Consider the following 19658-nt stretch of genomic DNA (forward strand, 5'->3'; position numbering starts at 1 on the left):
TGTCTCCCTGGCCTGGTTCCTGGCCCTGTGCAGGTGGTCCCTCCCAGCAGGTTTATGGTTTATGGCCGCAGTGGGTTGCCAGTCGCCACCCGGCTGCAGCCTCCCAGGCCTGTTCTCCCCATGCTGAGGGCTACCTTCTCTAGGTTTCCTCTGAAGAAGAAAGGCTGTTTTGCAAGAGCGACTCTCCCTCCTCAGAACGGTCCCCTCAGCAGTTCTAGCCCCGCCCGACGGAGGTGGAGTGGGGCCCAACTTGGCAAGGAGACCATGACAAGGTTTTTGCTGTTCTCCTCCCTGGAAAGAAGTCTTCTCTTGGGCAGGATCTCTCCCCACCAAGCAGGGTTGAAGCTAGGAGGGAGCTGACCTGCAGGGGGAGGAGAAAGGGAGACCTCCCGGGGACTCCCTAAGACTGCCTTGCTTGGGCAGCGCCGAGCTCCCTGCCTGCACCCACAGGGAGAAGGGGACTGTGATCTGTATGGAGAGGCCGGACCCTGGACATGAGACCCCTGGCCCCACCAGGATTCTCAGGCCCCGGAGCCTCAGCACCACGAAGACTGGACTAACGAGAGTCTTGGCATCAATCAATGAGACCCAAGGCCGGAAGAGAAGGAAGGGAGTTGCTAATACTTTCCCAGCACAAGCCACTCGGGGAACCCAAGAAAGGGGGAAGTTGTGGTTCCCAGTTGCCAATCTGACGTGGTGAGGGTGTGAAGTCAGTATGAATTTTAATCCTAAAACAATAAAGACAAGCTGTATTTTTTGGACCTGGGAGTTTGTGAACTGTGAGTCCCACCCACGTGAAAGGGAAGGCAGGGAAGGGAATTGAGGGCTTCTGGCCCCAGTGAGGCCCTGGCCTGGCTGCACCACACTGCAGATTGCAGACCGTGGTCCCTTCCCCGGGGGATGGGCAGCAGACTACTTCATGGCACGTGGACTGCCGGAAGGGTCTCTGCCCCTCTCACATGGTACTGGGAACCGGGAAATAGCCTGTTTCCTCAGGAAGCCCCCGCCCCCCCCACACACACATGCCCTGCCCAGAGAAATCAGAGGGCAGAGCCTGGGGTTGACGGTCTGATTTAATAAGATGCATTTAAGGAGTATGGCCATATGCCTGTGGGGACAGTTAGGCTGTAAAGATCCCAAGGGCCTCTTTGCTAGACATCTGTGGCTGAGGACCAGCTGGGGACCAGAAGAGGGACAATAGACAGGCTCTCCCCACCTAGCCTGGGTCCCTTGCTCTGTCTGCCCAATCTTCAACCACAGCCCCAGTCCTGGAGCCCACTCTTCAGTCTGGAAGTCACACAGTGGCTGCTGGAAAGGGCCCAGGTCAGACTCTAGGTCCTGTTGATGGGGAAAAGGAAGTCAGCTGGATCTGGATGCTTTCACCCCAGCCCTGCAAGGACCAGGATAATGGTTGTGCCTGACGTTTTCCAGGCCTGGTCTGTGCTCCATCTTCTCTGTCCATGACACCCCAGCTTTGGGCCCATCCCTTTCTGGGAACACCTGGTTTATCAACACCAGCCTCCAGGTTACCTGCCAGGGTTTTCCCTTCCTGTCTCAGCTCGCACCTGCTCCCACAGAGCAGGCCTCTGCAGAAACACCTGCTGGGCCCAAGCGCCCTCACCTCAGCAGGCAATGGCCGGCAGTGTCCTGTCTGAGGCACATCGGCTGACGACAGACCTGCCCCAACCGTTCCCCACCGCAGCAGCCATGCTTTGTCTCCCTCGTCCCAATTTTTGCTCCTATGTTTATGTATGAACACGAATTAAACATTAAATTGAATTATGTATGAAAATAATTCATAAAATCACTTATTTATTAATATCCATTAAGTTATAAAATGGAATTACAGTCTTCTCCACTGGTGCTATCCATGCTTTGTTTTAATATCAGCATTAGGAGACCTCATAAAATATCTTGGAAAACATTCTGTCTTCTCTGCTGCTGTCGAGCAGTTTGATTACATAAAAATCATCTGTTCCTCAAAGGTTTCAGAATTCTCCTATTATAATCCCAAACATCTCGATAGACTGAAAATTCTAATGATATGAACTATTTATCTTACATTTTCCATCTTAATTATTCATTCACATGGGTAATGGTGATTAATATTCATAATTATTCCTGATATGTGAGTCTATGTTTTTATTAACCATGTATTCTTGTCTCTACCCCTCCCCCATGTATACAATCTTTTACCAAATTGGTGGGGTTTTCTTTGTCTCATTTTTCCTTCCTCTAGCTGCTTAGGACTTACATAGAGAGCTCTCTTTTTTTTTTTTTCAGTTGATACGCTTAAATTTTTAACACACACACTATTCTCTTGTGTTATCGATTATGTTACTTACCCATCCCCACCCCCCAGCCCCGTCTGTTTTGTTCCACCCACATTATCTTCCTTTTCCAGAATCTCTGCTCAAGGTCAGCTACACACTGATTTACAGGAACACAGGGCCAGAAGGCGGGGAGGCGAGTGTGTAAGTTAGATCTGTGGGGTTAGTCTGAGCTCTCCCTGGGGTGGAAGTGCTCCAACACCCATGGGGGTCCACTGCCCCAGGAGTGAGCTTGGAGAGACAGCCTGGTCCTGTGGTCCTAAGCACCCTCCCTGAGACTCATTCCCTCTCTGCCCCTAGTTGCCCAGAACCTTGCCCCGAACTCTGCCTCCCAACACACCCTGGCCAATGCCAGCTGGGAGCAGGTGTGCCCATTCACAAGGACACACGCTCACATGCCCTAATACATAGACACGCTCACATGCGCACACACACAAAGACGTTGCAGTAGGCATTTGACCAAGAGACTGTGGCTGCTGTTAGAGAGTAAACGGGGGTCCTCCCCTCTAGAGTCTTCCAGAGTCACTGCACCGTGACCCGTAAGCCAGGTTGCACGATGACAGATTGTTGACCCCCTGGACTCAACTGAGCATTGGGATTTTGAGGAAAGGAGTTCCTTTCTCGAGTCTCCCCTTTCTGTGCCCAGACTGGACCCTCTCCCAGGGTAGGAGACCTAAGTCTCCTCTTCCTGTCTCCCAGAACAGGAGCTCTCCCTCTGCCTTCAGTTTCCATGCCTCAGTTTCCCCTCTGTGGTAGCCTTAGGCATGCATCACTTGGACCTCCCCTCAAGAAAGAACTTGCCACTCGGCTGTGAGGAATGCAGTGAGCTGACAGCCTCTAGACGTAGCACCTTCAGGATCTTTTGAGCTGAGGGCCCGCTCTTCCCAGATAGCCCCCAGCCATCGACCGAGCACAGTGAAGTTACTAAGGCATCTGTGTGCCATCTTTGCTCTGGAGCTCCCTGCTAGGTTGGCTGAGGCTCTTTCTGATCTGGCTCTCTCCCTCTTTGTCTTTCACAGGCTTCCCCTGCCATCCCATAAACTTCCACAGTCCTCGTTCCATCTTAGCGTCTCCTCACAAGAGGACCTGAATCGACACACCTAAAGTTGGCACCGTCCCCTCTGTTCCCTCTAAGCCCTGGCCTCCAGGACGAAGGGATGGGATGGTGTAGGCCATTTCAGAACCGGTCCCTAGGCTTCATTTCCCCACCTGTCAAGTCAGGACAATTCCTCCTCCGTCACCTGTACTCCAATGAACTTTGTGTTTTTCCTAAGCGCAGCTATAGCACCACCAGAAATTTCCCCAGCACCCAGCTCAAGCAGTGCTAGGCTCCCCTGGAGGGGCAGCCTGTGTCTGAGCCACTGTGACATCCACAGGGCCCATCGCTGGCCAGCACCAGTGTAGGTAGGTAATACATGCGGGATGAAGGAATGCTATTTGCTGCTTGCTGTTAGAGAAGGGATGGAGGGCACATTGCTTCTTTAAATACCTGCCTGGACCCCTCTCGCCCTCCAAATCACAGTCTGGAGTTAAAATGTGTCTCTCACAGGAAGGCCCAAAGAATCCTAGAGCGACTGCATCCACACAGCAATGTGGATGGCTCTGGAAGGGCAATCCTGGAGCCGTGACTCCCCAGGCCAGATCCCTGCCTGGCCCCCACCGTGCAGGCCAAAACTGGTCCCCAGGCACCGTTCCCACTCTGCTGCAGAATCGCACGACCAGTGGGTTCCTGAGCTGGGAGCCTTGAAGCAGTGAGTGCACGACTAAGGGACATGGAGAAGGACTGGGGGAGGCCAGGGTGGCACCCACTGCAGGAACGAGGCAGGCAGCCAGGAAGCCAGGCAGGCTCCAAATGAGTAACTGCAGACTCTTTCCTGCCGTGCCTGTCATCACGGGGAAAGGCAAGTGACTGCCTCTTTCTCTTTCCCCCCATCTTCTGCACCCCTGTGATTTCCGGCAGCGGCAGCCGGATGGGTGCTGAGGGGGGGGGGGGGGGCGGGAAGGATTGGGCTACAGACTGGGGACAGATTCCAGGAATCCAGGAAGGGACACCTCCGAACAGAATACACCAGGGAGGAATTGTTCCCCCCAAAAGGACATGGGGGAACAGGGAGCAGAGGGTGGCTGTGGCCCACTCCCCAAGCCTGGACTGGTGAGGCAAAGGCCACCTCCAGATGGGGAAGAGAGACCCCAGTTACTGCTTCCCAAGCCCTCAGGTAGCCTGCTCCTGCCCCTCAACTTCTGATATCCGCCCCCACACCCCTCCCAGCCTTCCCAGATAAGGGGACAGGTGAAAGGCTGTCTTCCCCATAAGATCCTTTAGGACTCTCAGGTGATGCCCCCTGTGCCTCAGAACACAGAACTGAACAAGCAGGAACAGTTAGTAAAAACACGGTCACACCTAACCTTGGCTGAATTTTTAAAGTTTTTGTTTGTCTTTGCTTTTTTCTGTTTTCTGCTCCTTCTTCCACTTCTGAATTTGTTTTGTGCCTTCTGACAAGTAAGGAAGGGTGGGTCCCCCGGGGGAACAATTTTGAAAGAACAAAGGAGTAATTTTCATTGCAAAGAATCTGCGGGGAAACGATTCTCCCTTAGTCACCTGCTTCCTTCCTGGGAGCCTGAGGAGCAGGGAGGAGGCCCTGCCAATTACCCTTAATGCCTCAAGCCTGCCCAGGCCGCTAAAGAGGAAGGTTCTTGTGGACCACCCTCCAGAGCTGGGGGAAAGGAAGCACATTCCCAGCTGGGAGCCTTGATTCCCTGTCTCCTCTCCTCCCACCAGCCACCTGATGGGCCTGAGTGTCAGGTGGCGAAGTGGGGTCTGGCTCCCTCCTATTCCCCAGTCCTCACCACCTTCCTCTCAGTGCATTCTCAAGTAGCCAAGATTCCTGTCCTCAGAGAGAGCAGAACTTGAAAAGACCAAGAGACAAGCTTTAATGGTGGGACTTCAGTATCCTGCAGTTTGCTAGGTGGTGTGTGTGTGTGTGTGTGTGTGTGTGTGTGTGTGTGTCGAATGGGCAAAGGTTTATGAGAGCCAAAGCCCATGGATTTGTCGTTCACATCAGGCACTCCTAGGACACTGTGCCAGCAGAGCACTCCCCAGAACTGGGACCCAATTCCACTGTCCCGCTGGAGAACTGAGACCTGAGAAAGGGTGCTGTCAGGGTCACAAGGGGAGTCAAGGACTCCTGGCTCCTGAGCCAAACCTGGCCCCCAGAAATGGAGATGGCAGAGGAGAAGCCTGGAGATTCTTCAAACACATCATCCATTGAAAGGCTAGGTCCAAACCCCAGAATAGCCAGGTCAGAGGCATCTCCACAGTGCCGGTATCTGGGGAAGGGCTGCTGTCCAGACTCATCTGGAAGGAGGGAGAAATTGTGGGGAGCACAATAGCTCTCCAGGTCCCTCTCCATCAGGAGGTGCTGCTGTCTTATCTACCTCTGTGTGCAGCACAGAGCCTGGCACACAGCAAGGGAGAGAGAGAGAGGGAGAGAAGGAGGGAAGCAAATGCTAGCACCCCAAATAAGCCTAAGTCGAGGAGGGCCTGGGAGCTCATTCCTTCCAGGCTTTTCCCTGACTCCCCATAACTTCATCCCCCACCCCAGAAAGCCAGGGGCCGAGTTTCCCACGCTGTAAGAAGGGAAGCCTCGTTGGGTCTGCAGGGAACTCTGACGCACCTGCTAGTCAACCAGCGCCTGGAGGCGGGCCTCCTTCAAACAGCCTCGCCTCAGGCTGGGCGCCCAGGGACGCACCAACCCTCTCCGCCTCTTCACTGAACAGTCATCCCCTTATCAATACCCGCCATCCACCTTATCTCTGCCGCCGCCGCCGCCTTCAGCCTCGATCACAACGTCTCCAGCCCTCGGAAAGAGGACAAGGCGGCCACCCGCTCTTGGTCTACAAGAAGACCTCCCGGGGCGCGGCGCCAGTGTACCTGAGCCTCATTCTAGGGACGAGTAAAACTGAGCCTGAGGACGCGCAGTGGACGCAGGCTGATCCGTTGTCACCCAGAGGCCGACTCGCCCGGTGTTGGAAGCGAGGCACCAGAAACAGGCGGCCCGAATCCAGGCCTTTCTCTGCACTTCAGTTTCCCGGGCTGTAAAACAAGGAAGGTGGGGCGGGGGGAGGAGGGGGAGGAGGTCTTCAGCTCCGTTTTAGGTAGGCTGCGCAGCCTGGTCGCGAGCACCGGGGACAGATCTTCCCTCCCCGCATGGGGGCGCTGGAACTTCGGCCCAGCCTCCCTCGGGAGGTGCCCGGGCAGGGGCGCGTGAGGGCGCGGACGTGCCATCCTCCCTAAAGCACGGCCCCCTCACTCCCTGGTCGTGAAGGGCCCGGAAGCCCAGACGGTGCTAAGCGCGTCCTGCCAGGTCGCCTGGGCTCAGAGGTGGCACCGAGGATCGCAGCGTCGGGCCTCACTCGCGCCCTTGTTTCCCCTCGCTCTGCCTGTCCCGGCGAGGGATGAGTTGGGGCGATTGAAAATGAATCAAATCGCTCGCCCCACCCCCGGGTCGCTTACGACCTAGGGCCCTACGCAGGCCGCAGCCCGCAGCCCGCAGCCTGGGGGATAAGAAGTGACCTGTCCTGTCTCAGAGTCCGGCCCGCCCGCACCTGTCCTCCGACGCGCAGAAATGGGAAATGGGGAGGCTGGCAGGGAGACTTCCCGGAGGAGGTGGCTCTGAAGGTGGACGTGAAGAGCGTCCTGGGGTGGGGCTGAGGGGGCGTGTGGGAGTGGGAGATCTCAACCAGGCGCTTGGAAACGTTGTGATCTAAGCAGGGGAGGAGGTGGCGTGTTGGGGTCTCAACACTCCCGAGGATGCGGCCCGAAGGGGTGAAGGCTTGTGAATCCCCGGCGACTGAGGAGGACTGACGTGGGTGATCCGCGGCGAGATCGCAGGGACACCCCACTGGCGAGGGAGCCCCCAGCCCCGCCCCACACCTGAGCGGCGGCCCCGCCCCTGCCGATCCATTGGCTAGACCCGCCGCCCGTCAGACGAGCCCCCGGGGCCCGCCTCCAGCCCCGAGCTGCGCCTCTCCGCGTTGGGGCCACCGCGGCAGCGCCACTCGGCCCGGCTCCCCGCCGTCGACCGCGCGGTGCGCAGCCCGCCCGCCTATTCCCGGCGCGGGGCCGCCTGTCGCGGGTTCGGGGCGGACCATGCGCCCGACTAGCCCGCCGCCGGCCCGCTGGCTATGCGTGCTGGCCAGCGTCCTCGCCTGCGCTCTCGGCCCCGCGGTGAGTGTCCGCCGGCCCCCCCCCGCCTCAGTCCCGGCCGCCGCGGGTGGAGTGGGGGGACGGCGGGAGCCGGGCCGTCTGTGCGCACGTCTGTGTAGGGGAATGGGGGCACGGAGCGCTGGGTCTCGCCTCCCAGCTCAGCCTCGGACTGGCTCTAGACCCGAGGGATGGGATCTCGGTCGCGCCTAGTCCCTCCCAGCGCTGCTGGGAGCCCGCTCGGCGCGGTGATCTGAGACACCGGTGGAGGGGCGCCAGGAGAAAGCGTGCTCCCCAAACTTGCCTTCGGTGTCGTGGCTGCGTCGTGCGTGGGGAGAGGAAGTCAGTGGGTGCAAGGTTGGGGACTGTGGTCGATTGGAATGGAAGGCCCGGTAGACCGTGGGTGGAAGGGGAGGGAGGCTGTGAGGGTCGTCGTTATGGGCTGTGCCCGGCTGGAGGTGTCTGCGGGGCGTTGTGTGTTACGTGTAGGAGTGACGTCTCAGCAGCAGACCCAGCGCTGGGAAGGGGCTTTGGGGATAAGGCGGCTGACTGGCAGGCCCTTCCTGTGCCCTCCCACTGAGCAGAGCTGAAAGGTAAGAGCCCGAGGTGGAAGGTGGTGGGCAGTGAGGGGTTGAGGGTGGTGTTTATCAGGAAGGGCCAGACTTGTGCATGGGGAAAGCTGAGCAAGGTGTGAACAGCCAAGAGGCAGTGGCATCCTCTTCCTCCCACTCCTGGTTCATCCCCACACAGGTATGTGTATGCCTCTGATGTGTGGCTGTGCCCTTGTGTGTGGCTGTGGGTGGCTCACCTTCAGGGCAGATCCTGGTTCAGGCAGGAGACGCATGGATCATCTCCCTCTAAGATCAGGGAAGACCTCAAGACTCACCGAATCCACCTAAGCCCATTTTACAGATGGGCAAAATAAGTCCCAAAGACACCTGTTCCCCCCCTAATCAGACCAGGACTGAGGTTGAATTTCTCTCTTTCCCTACCCCAGGAATCTGGGGGAATCTGGGGTTGCTGCTTAGAGCCTAAAACCCAAGTGGGTCCCAGGTGTGGCACCAGCTCCAGGTTGGCTGCTGGGTGCGTAGAGTATATTGATCACCTACTCTCTTCTAGCCCATAATTACCTCCCTTACCGTCACCTCCACCAAATCAGGAATCTCTGTGTTTCCATCTAGCTAATGTCTTGTACATCCTGGGGACGAGAAGCTCATTGTCTGTCCTGGGAGCACAACTTAATAGCAACTGGTAGGAGCCTCCCCTCCTCCCATCGAGAGACATGAGACCCACCTCCTGAGCACTCAAAGCCCCACCTGCTTCTGGCCCTGAGGCCACAGCTCCACAGCCCTGGCACCACTTAGAGCCCCTCAGTGTCCTGGAGCCTCCGGGCCTCGCCAACAGCCCTCTGGCTCTCCCAACTGGGCTGTGACCACTCAAATTCTCCTTGGATGAGCCTGGTTTCTTGGGACCACCACTGGTACCTCACTCCCCATCCTTGGAGGCTTCTCAGCCCAGGGGTGGAATACTTTCAGCAGGGCCTCCTGTTGTGCTAGGCCACATCTCCCCCCACCTCCTGAGGCAGTCCAGGCCTGCCTCCTCCAATGCCTACTGTTCCCTGTCCTTCCACATTTTATTCACTCAATACCCCACTCTATCACCTCTTCCAGACAGCCTTCCCTGATTGCTCCAGCCCACTCAGCCCCCCCCCCCCCCCCTGACCCAACTCTTCAGCCCTACCCACCTCCCACCCTGGGCTCTTCTGACCACCCCATGGATCAAGGGCTGTGGTCTATCATTTTTGCTGTCCCCCACAGCCCAGTGCAGGGCTGGGTCTGAAGAGGGAGGACAAGGAACTCACCCAGGACTAGGTGAGGGCCGCCTGGGATGAAGGGTTCCCCACATGCTTCTCCACTTGACACTCCTCCCCACCAGACACCACTTTCTCCCTCCCTGAATGGACACCAGGCAGTCCCGCTCCAGCCAGACTCAGGGTTGAGGGGGCTGATGTTATCAGAGTCATAAAATGGCAGCTGCAAAGTTCAGTTTAAAGACCCAAGGCCTTATCGCTCCTATTTATGGTGCCCTGACCTCAGTCAGGAAAGGGGAAATCTCTGAACAGGGAAGCAAAAAAAGGGAAAGAAAACCTCTAGTGTCTCAGAAGAGGAAGTCTGCCCCAAGGCCACCTGTCAGGCAGGCCTTCTACTGCCCCTACCCCCTGGACAGCAGACACGGGGCTCCTCACTGGTAGCAGAACTGGACAGGGCAATGCCCAGCCCAGGGACAAGGAGAGGGGTGTCAGAGGAGGAGCAGACCCAGGTCCTTCCCTGGGAAGATTCTCAGGCTGGTCAGGGAGAGCAGAGCCAGTAAGCCAGGAGGAGGGCCCCGGGGAGTGAGGAACATCTCCCAGAACTGAGGCAAGAGTAGCTGAGAGCAGTCAGGGAAGGCTCCCTGGAGGAGGCAAGACAATGCCCCAAAGAGTTTCGCCACTATAAAGGAGCCTCTGTTGGCAGGACCAATGGGCCTGACCCCGGAAGGAGGAAGAAGGCCCCAGGTCCCCCTCTGAGGCTGAGATGGCCCAGGGGTTTGGGGAAGGTTTGGCTCCTCTAACCCCTCTCTGAGGCAGTTGCTGGCCACCTGCTCCTGAAGGGCTGAGTCTGCCGTAGGCATCCTGCCCTGGCCATCAGCTCCTAGCCTCTCCAGAGGCTGTCCACAGCTGGCCCGTCTCTCTTGGCCCCCAGCTGACCACCCCGTGGGCTTCTGGGAACACGGCTACAGTGGGGTCAGGGCCTCCTCCTTGAGCAAAGTGACAACCTCAGGCCCGCCCAGGGCTCCTGGGGGACTGTGCTAGAAGAGTGACCTCCTCCTCGAAGTTTCCAGCCTCCCGTCCTGGTGCTCTGAGTCTCAGCCTTCCCTGACTTTTCTGGAGCACATGAGACCTGGTCCTCGCCCTACTCTGTGGCAATGGCCAGTTGACCTTGAGAACAAGCTGGTCTCTGTGGAAGGGCCTCAGTTTGCTCATCACAAAAGGGAGGGTAGGAACGTTGGCCCCGGCGTAGGAGAAATGGGGCGAGAGGGCTGGGTTGGAGGCCAGCTGCACCCTGCGACTGGGGAGTAATTTTCCCTCTGAGCCTCAGGACTCTGTGGAAGGGGACTGGTCCTCCAGTCAGGACTTCCAGGATGCTTGAAGGACAAAGTGCCATGTGAACTGAGATAGGCCATTTCTTCTCTTGATGCCCCAGCTCAGGAGCTCTGGGGACGGGGGTGTCCTCATGAGGTAAGCCAGGCAATGTGGGGTTATGGCTCCAGGCCCAAATAGGTGACGAGTTGTCTCAGGGAAGGCTGGGTGGCAGGCACTGGGCCTCCTCGCACAGGGGGCAGCCTCAGCCTGTGCGAGTCTGCCACTCGCAGGGACCCCTCACTGCGGCCCCTCTGGCGGTGGATGCAGGAATGGGCAGGGGACTAGACGAAGCCCTGTCCCTTTCTCCCTGCTTTTGCTACTCAACCTCCCACGTTCTGCCCTCCCCAGTGTGACTTCCCACCGCAAATGTATACAATGTGCCAAGTCTCACACACACCTTAGATGTGTTTCAGAAGTAATAGAGACACAGCTTAATGTCTCCACCACATGACGAGACTTTTTAGTCAAACCTTATCGTAAAGATTTTCAAATAGATTTTAAAAAGGAGAATAATATCATGAGCATGGAAATACCCATTCCTTGGAGTGATGTCAGCAAAATGGCAGGATGGGAACTGCCCATGCTCGTCCCCCCAACCCCTAGGTGTGACAACTAATAACCCGTAACAGTTCGTATTTGCAACATTTCCCTTTCACGGCTCAAGTATCTTAAAGTAAATCATAGACATGATGACCTTGTGCTGCAAATTGTCTTAAGATGCATCTCTAAAACCAAAGGACATTTTCCCATGTAACTATAATACCACCACCACGCCTAACAAAATGAACAGGCATTCCTGAATATCTTGTGTTCAAATATCTCCAAACAGCATTTAGTCAAGCACCCCAGTATCATCGGGGGGTTGGGTCTGATAGCGAGGAGCATTCCTGCCTGGGTTGTGACGAGCCTGGACAGCGAGCTGGGGGGTGGGTGGACATCCAGCCCTTCACTGGGACATGGCCCAGTCTTTATCTGCACTCCTTTCCTTGTGGCTCATGATGTGAGGGTCCATATCTCTCAGGAAGTCCCTCCCGCCCCCGCTATCTGAAAAACAAGCTTTCTGCACAATCTGTCATCAGAAGAGGGGAAGAGGTCACCAACTGACTCTGGAAGTCTCGCAGCCTCGTGGCTCAGCCCTCTGCATGGGGCCCCAACACCAATATCGCCCTCCACCCCACCCTGGACACCACGGGTGTAACTGAGTCCTCTTTCTCCAAGAGTGCCCAGGATGACTTCCAAGAGGCAGAGGATTTGAACCTGAGTCCCTGCTGCTCCTGCCTCGCTGGCTATTGCCACAGTGGTCCTCTGCAAAGAAACTCTGAGAGGCTTTGTGCCCCTAAGTACACCTCACAAGAAGGGCCCTTAGATGAGGCCAGGCTTAACCACAGGCCGAACGTCTTTGCTTGTATTCTGATAATGAGAGCCCTTGTCCTGGGACCACCCTGCAATATGGAAAGTTCTTTCTTGCCCCAAGCCCAAACCTGCATCCCTGTGTCTCGCTCTCTGTCTTTACCCCTGCACCCCGCACTACCACCCAGAGTTCAGCCTTTCCCAGGAGGAGGTACGGGTGGCAAAATTTGGATATTTAGAGGGGAGGCTTCAGACTATCAGTAAAAAAGATATAAAAATACATGGAGGGAGGGGTGCCTGGGTGGCTCAGTCAGTTGAGTGTCCAACTCTTGATTTCAGCTCAGGTTGTGATCCCACAGTCATGGGATTGAGCGGGGAGCCTGCTTAAGATACTCTCTCTCCCTCTGCCCTTCTCCCCCGCTCAAACTCTCTCTCTCTCTCAAATTAAAAAAAAAAAATTTAAAAATGGGGGTGCCCAGGTGGTTCAGTGTCCAACTTCAGCTCAGGTCATGATCTCACAGCTTGTGAGTTTGAGCCCCGCGCCGGGCTCTGTGCTGACAGCTCGGAGCCTGGAGACTGCTTCGGATTCTGTGGCCCCCTCTCTTCTCTCTCTGCCCCTCCCCTACTCACACTCTGTCTCTCTCAAAAATAAATAAACATTGAAAATTTTTTTAAGTAAATAAATGATTTAAAAAAGTTTTTTAAATACGGGGAGGAGGAAGGAATCAGACTGCAGTGGGGGGCGGGGGGGAACACCCGACTCGAGACCTCCCTTCTGGTGGGTACAGCTGCTGTCTGTCTATCCGTGGGACCTTCAGACTGCCTGGGGTTCTGCGGCGCTCGTCAAGGCCGTGGCGAGGCCAGGGTCCCCTCGCAAGGCTGGCCTGGCATGTAGGGCTGGCGGGGCCTTTGACAACAACTGCTAACCTTGGTTGGCAGTCCCCTAGTGCCGTTTATGTGTGACCCCGGACACAGCCCTGGGAGTGGACAGCGCTGCCATTTGTCCCCATTTTCAGACGAGGTGGGAAGACTCACCCAAGGTCTCCCAGCCAGGGAGTGGCTGGCAGTCTCATTCTGGAACCTGCGGACTTAACTGGGCTCTGCCGTCTCACCAAGAGACGTTGCTTCTTCCCAAGCAGCTGTAGCATGCCCCGGGCTGCCCCGGGACGCAGGAGACATTTTTCAATTCATAAAATGTACAAATCTGAAGTGACATCCTGGGGAATTGTCACATACATATCTGAAGTGACGGCTCAGGCAATTGTCACCCATGTGTTCACCCGTGTGGACACCGCTCAGATCAAGCTATTCCACGTTCCCCATCACCCCAGGGGTCTCCCTCGAGCCCCTTCTCAATAGGACAAGGCCTGATTTCAACTTCTTGGAGTGCCCTCTGCGAAGCTGGGAGCGGGTTTCTCCTCTTTTCTGTGACTTCTGGATCGCATGACTTACCTTACTTTCCTGTGCCCCCACTTCCTCCCCTCTGCCCTTATCTCCTCCTCCTCCTCCTCCTCCTCCCCTTCCTCCTCCTCCTCCCCCTCCTCCTCATCCTCCCCCCTTCCTCCTCCCCCTCTCCCTCCTCCCCCTCCTCCTTCTCCTTCCTCTCCCCTTTGCCCCCATACACCCTCTCCATCTCCTTACCAATTCAAACACAAAAGCCAGAATGAAGGGCACAGCCTGGGAAGCTGGTTTGGGGTCCTGTGTGCCTTTGACCACACTGCTTTCTTTCTAGGTCCTCAGTTTCCTCCTGTGATTCTTTGTTGCCCCATTATTTCAACAGGGGGAGGAGGCTTAAATAAATCATGGGATGGTGAGGGGAGAACAGTAAATGAGACCGCCACAGCTCTTTATTCTCCGTTCCCCAGTCCCCTACAACTTGGCGGGGGGGGGGGGGGGGGGGGGGGGGGGGGAAGGGCCCTCCTTGACAAGTCTCAGAAACACAAACCGTTCACGGTGACTCCTAGGGCTTGGTAATCCCCAGGCGGGAAGTGCTTTCTCCGGTCTTACCTAATCTAGCCTGCTGCATTTTTCACCCCTCTCAGAAACCAGCTGCCCCTCAGAGGGACTCCTGTTTCCTCACCATGCTGCTTCTGTCTCCCTTGGCTTCTCCCACCACAGTTCTCCAGCCCCAGATGAGGCCGGGAGTTCTGACTCCAGACAATAGCTGTGGGCTCAAGCTTCCCTTGGGGGAAGGGTATGGCACCCACAAAACCTGAGTCAGCCCTCCACCCTGTCTTTCAGAGCCCCTAGCGTCTAACAGCCACAACTCCCAGCATCTACACCCTACCCCAGATCTCAGTGAGCCCCACATGCGGGAGAAAGCCCTCATGGTGGAGATAGAGGGGAAGGGACCCAAGTAAGCCGGTGGAATTAACAAGACTTGGTTAATCCCTGCCCCCAACCAAAGACTCAGGATTCTCCTGCCAACTTCCAGTCCGTCACCTCCCACCTGCAGCCAGTACCATGGCAGGGGACATAAGAGGACCTGGAATGACGGGAGGCTACAGACTGCCTCACCCTTGCCTGGGTCTCCTCTTCTGGGCTCAGGAACTCCTGTGATAGAGAAGGTGCTGGGGACTCGGTCGGGCCTGAAACTCTCACCTCAACCCACCCACAGGGTCAGGTGACTTTAAGCCCACTTGGAGCTCAGCCCAGCACAGGAATTGGTGAGGGCTTGAGAGAAAGCCCTGTTTTCTCCTCTCCCCGTGGGGCCTCAGGAGACAAGTTGGGGAATGTAGGCAGTAGTCGAAATAAGGAGGGACTTGAATGCCAGTTTTGAAGTGTGGGCTTTGACTGCTAGGCTTTGGGGACCCTGAGGTGCAGGTGGTGGTGCTGAAAACTACTAAACTGGCCCAGGCAGGTACTGGAGGCCTGGCCCCTGCCTGTATCCCACAGCTTGTCTCCTGATGCCTCAGGACCCCTTGCTGCAGTCACCCCAGGCTTTTGCAACCTTGCATGGATTAGACATTTTCATACCTTCATACTAGAATCAGTAGGCTTGGCTATATCTGGCTGGGAACTTTCCAACTTCGCGTGTCTGCAGTCCAGAGGGATAATGAGGATGTTTAGCATAGGGAAATAAGTGGAAGAGGAAGTTCAAAGTCTGCCTGAATTCCTCAATGATAAGGACTACATGGAGCTGCCCTGGCCCTGTCCCCCAAAGGACAGTGGTAGACCAGATGGCCCAAAGCAAGGCCATGGAGAGGAATTGATGCAGTCCAGACTAGTGGTCAGAGATATAGGTCCTATCTAGGAATGTGCATTTGCTAGGTGACCTCGGATCCCTCTTTGGGTCTCTCTTTCCCCTACCCTTCTTCAGATGGGCTCTGGGATTCAACTAAGCTGTGGCAAAGACAGAGCTCATCTTCCAGACCATGCTCACTTTATTCAGAGATACCCCAGGCTCCTAGGTTATCCCAGGGCCTCCTGCCCCTGCTCTGCAAACTGCCTCTCAGGAAAGGCTTTATGGCTGTGCTGATGGGCGGTGCAGGCAGACTTGGCTAGAGAAGCTGACCCGATAGCTTTACCAACGTCAGAAGCTACTAGGAACCCTATGATGCCCTCAGTAATTTTGCAGAAGAATTATCTCTTGGTAAACAGCATGGCCACAGCTCTGGCTTAAGAGGACCCAGTAAATGAGGGCATCCATTGTCCTGTCCTCAGAGCACTAGTCTGGACTCTCTTGGTTACAGGGATAGAAAACTCAACTGATTCTAGAAATAAAGAAAGACATTGACTCATGTTGTTGGAAGCAGGGCTACTTTCAGACATGGCTGCATCCGGGGACTTAGATGATGTCAAGAGGATCCAGTTTTTCTCTATCTCTTCATTCAGGCTTTACCCGTGTGGCTTTCATCATTGTGTTCCACAACAACACAAGAAGAAACAAGATGGTGACAATAGTTCCAGCCCCTGCACCCTTTGAGGTTTCCAGTCTAGTGGGAAAGACAAAATCCAAAGCCCCAGGAATGAGCCTGCTGGCTCTGAACAGCCTGACTGGGGCCATGTGCCAGGCACTAAGGCCAGGAAAGCTCTGATGGGCTCAAGTCTGATCACATGTTGATTTCTTAGAAGAGGGTTCATCAGAACCCCAAGAACTAGGGGTGGGGAAGGAGGTGGTTCCCCCGATAGAGATGAGGACGTGGCACCAGAGGAGGGTAAAGGATGGTAGAAAAGCAGCAACAAGAAATGTTTACTACCATCCGTCCTGCATTCATGTTGTGGGGGGAGTGGAGGGGAGAAGGGGCAGAAGGCAGAACAAACCCTGTTGCTGGAGCTGGGAAGGCACTTTGGGAAGACGCATGCTCCAGGCAAGCAAGACAGCCCAAGAGTGGGACACAAGCCCATCCCCAGGTTCTTCTTCCAGAGGCCATCTCTGGGGTCCTTTGGCCACCCCTCTTCCCATGCCTGAACAGCACGAGCCAGCCACAGATCTCTTGAGATAGAGCATCTTGAGTGTTTCAGTCTCAGTAATGCTTTTGAACAGGAAGGGAAGCATGGGACCCCCAAAGAGGGACCACCGCACATTTCCTTCAAGTCTCATATATTTTCTTTTAAACAGTTATACAAAAAAACCCAAAAACAAACAAACAAAAAAACAAACCATATATCCTGCTGCATAATAGATCTTTGTTACTCTCCATATGCCAAGTTTTAAAGACTTAACCAGCTAATGCCTTTACCCCAATTAGATGATAAAGTTAAAGGTCCAAGATGGAACCCAGTGGGCCTTCCAGGCCATGGCACATGGATGAGCGAGGTCTAGGTGCTAGGGAGTCTGAAGGCATCCTGGACAAGGACATCCTCCCTTGGGCTAGGCCAGCAGTGGTGCTTAGCTGCATATGGGAAGGTTGGACGATGAGGACCTCTGTGACAGTGAGGCTCCACCAAGGCCTCCACAAGGGATGAGAGAGTATTAAGTGGAAGGGACTCAGCTGCACAGCTTCTTGGGCACTGAGTTGTCCAGCTTCAGCTTGGACCCCCTTCCTCTATAGCAATGGAGAGCTCCCTGGCACCTGGAATGCTTATCCCTCTGGGGGATCACCTTACTTAGAACAATGGTCAAAGTCACACCCTTGGTACCAGGCCAGATGGGGATACACTTAAGGAAAGAAATGCTTTCCCCCATAGCCCCACTGCAACAAGGCTTTGAGTCAGCAGGGGGAGTTGGTAGAGGCCCGTTTGGCCTACAAGGAAACTGAGGGAGGTAAGGACCTTGTCCCAGGCCAGAAGGAACAAGTTGGAAGAGACACTGAGAGTCTCTGATTCTGGAGCTGCCTTGCTGAACAAGACTGTTGGGGACTATGGCATTCTCTTCCCTGGGCAAAGATGAGGAAACCGATGTGGGGTTGCAGCCACTTCCCTAAAGCCAGAGAGACTAGCGGAAGCTTCTACCAGCTCAGTGGTTCCTCCATGGAGGCCTTCACCTGCCCTTGCCCACCCAGTGGTTCCCAAGACCTGTTTTGTTTTTTTTCTGTCTGTTCCTAGGCAGCCATCACCCCTGCTCACTTGTTGGCCCCAATGCCAATGCCTGCCCACCCCCCATGCCTTCACACAGGCCTGGTTCCATCCCTGATCCCCTTGTAGGGTACAGGAAAGGGGAGGGAAGAGGCATGGGCTTTCCCATCACTTGTCCCCACCTCCCAGAGGCAGGAGTAGGGACAGAGGAGGTTTGGTGGGTTGGCAAGACAACCTAGAGGGGCCTCCCTTATTTCCTGAAACCTCCCTTCCTTCATTAGATCTGATATAGCTTAAATTGTTTAGAAGCTAAGAAGAAGGCAGATGATGTGTGGGTAAAGAGGGCCAGTGTCCCCTTCCCAGCCTGGTGACCCAGGAGACCGAGCACAGGCTCTGGAACGAGGACAGAGGCTAGAAGATGCAGCCAGACTCCTGGATTCCTCCCAGGCCTGGCTCCAGGGACCAACTCCTCCTAACCAGGCAGCACTAGCTGAGCCCCACTCATCCGCAGAGTCTGAGGCAAGCACTGAGGACTCCCCACCCAGGCTGGAGGGGAGCAGAGTCCAGAGGGCCGGCTCTGAGCTCTACAGAGAGGTGCCAGAGGGGTGCCACCCACAAAAAGACTAAGATGTTACAGCTGCAGCACTATTGGAGCCATCAGGAAGCCATGACAGGGCCCTCATGGCAGACCCAGCTTTGGGGACTGTGGCCAAGAGTTCTGGGTCCAATCCAGGTCAGGGTTGGGTTTTAGTCTGGGGTTGGGATTGGGGTTCCATCTGGAAGCTGGGTCGGTCAAGTGACAGGCCTTGTTGGGTCTCATGCTCCTGGAGTCTGTGGATGAGAGGTAGGCCGTGGATGAGGCTGATGGGTCCCCCCTCCCCCTGTCTCTGTTCCCCAGGGCACCCGGGCAACCATCCTGCAGCAGGAGGAATGTTACTATCTGCAGCTGATCGAGGTACAGCACAAGCAGTGCCTGGAGGAGGCCCAGCTGGAGAATGACACGGCAGGTGAGGCCCAGCAGGAAGAGAGGGCCGCGGACCTCCAGGGAGCCCTGCTTGTCCTCACCCCGTGAGCCCAGATCCAGGGTACATGCCTCCCACACGCATCAGACGGGAATGGCACCACGGAGCTGCTGGGGGTGAGGAGAGGACGCCGGGAGAAGCTGGGGGGCCAGGAAGCCAGAAGTTCTAACAGGCCTCTCAGGTCCCATCATCTGCCCCTGGTCTGGAAGCATCCTGCTGTTAGCCCAGGAGAACACACTACATGGGGGGTTCTGAGGCCCAGCTTCTTCCTCCCAACCCCAAGCTCTGCACCCAGAGGTGCCACCGCACACACACAGGCCCCCAGGCACACACACGTCCCTCCCCATCCCAACCCGCCTTCAGCAGGCCAGATGAGCCACCCGCTCATTGTGCCGCTGATGAGACAAGTCTCAGTCAGACTCAGAGGCTGAGCACCTGCGGGCCCGGCTCCCCCTGCTCAGGGGGTGTGGGAGAGCTCCAGCCTGGTAGTGCGAGGGCGTGAAGGGCGGTGCCAGAGGCACCCTCAGGCCGACGCTGCCCAGCTGCCCAGAGCCAGCAAGGCCATCACGTCAGATGACACCTCCCTAGCCCGGGCGCCCCACACTTGGCACAACAGCCTGGGGAAGGAATGGGAGGGATTCCAGAGGCCTTCCTTTGCGAGGTGCCCTCGGGCCAGATTCTGAAGGGTGGGCAGGATGTGGAGAAGCCGAGAGGCTGCGAAGGTGGGAGGCGCCTAGGCAGACTTCCCCTGGGGACTGGGGGTGGGTATGGCTCGAGGCTCACTGAGGGCAGAGAAGGGCTGGAGCCGCTGGGTGGATGTGCCTGCTCCGGGCCTCCCTGCCAGGTCACCCCCCTGAGGCCAAACTTGCAGTTATGTAACAGCCTTGCTCAGGAGCAGGGAACATCTTTATATCTCCCAGGCTCCCCCGTCTCCTGTCACCTCTCTGAGACTGACAGTTATGCAACCCTTCCTGGATCCCTCCTTCTTGGCCCTGGTGCCCAGAATCTCTGCTTCCTACGGCGTGAGTGAGTGCGTGTAGCCTCATGGGTGGACTTTGCCTCCCCAGCTCTTGAGGAAGGACAGACTCCTGTCTCCTGAGGCCTTAAGACTGAGA

The 19658-nt window shown here is 56.2% G+C and overlaps 1 protein-coding gene across 4 annotated transcripts in view; it reads left to right on the forward strand.

Annotated features, from left to right (window-relative positions):
- The first annotated feature begins 7379 nt into the window (after positions 1–7379).
- VIPR1 (vasoactive intestinal peptide receptor 1) overlaps positions 7380–19658 on the forward strand; it is a 33650-nt gene continuing 21371 nt past the window's right edge. For 2 of the 4 annotated variants that reach the window (XM_040479925.1, XM_040479921.1), the window contains exons 1-2: positions 7380–7557; positions 18420–18528. In XM_040479925.1, the coding sequence (XP_040335859.1) occupies positions 7480–7557; positions 18420–18528 (187 nt within the window). In that variant the 5' untranslated portion in view covers positions 7380–7479. Of the gene's footprint in view, positions 7558–8007; positions 8127–18419; positions 18529–19658 lie in introns of those variants that run through there. The other 2 variants (XM_040479924.1, XM_040479922.1) reach the window with 2 other exon arrangements.

The sequence above is a fragment of the Herpailurus yagouaroundi genome, unplaced genomic scaffold (assembly GCF_014898765.1).
Source record: "Herpailurus yagouaroundi ecotype Mexico unplaced genomic scaffold, PumYag 159, whole genome shotgun sequence".
In the NCBI taxonomy this organism is placed as follows: domain Eukaryota; kingdom Metazoa; phylum Chordata; class Mammalia; order Carnivora; family Felidae; genus Herpailurus; species Herpailurus yagouaroundi.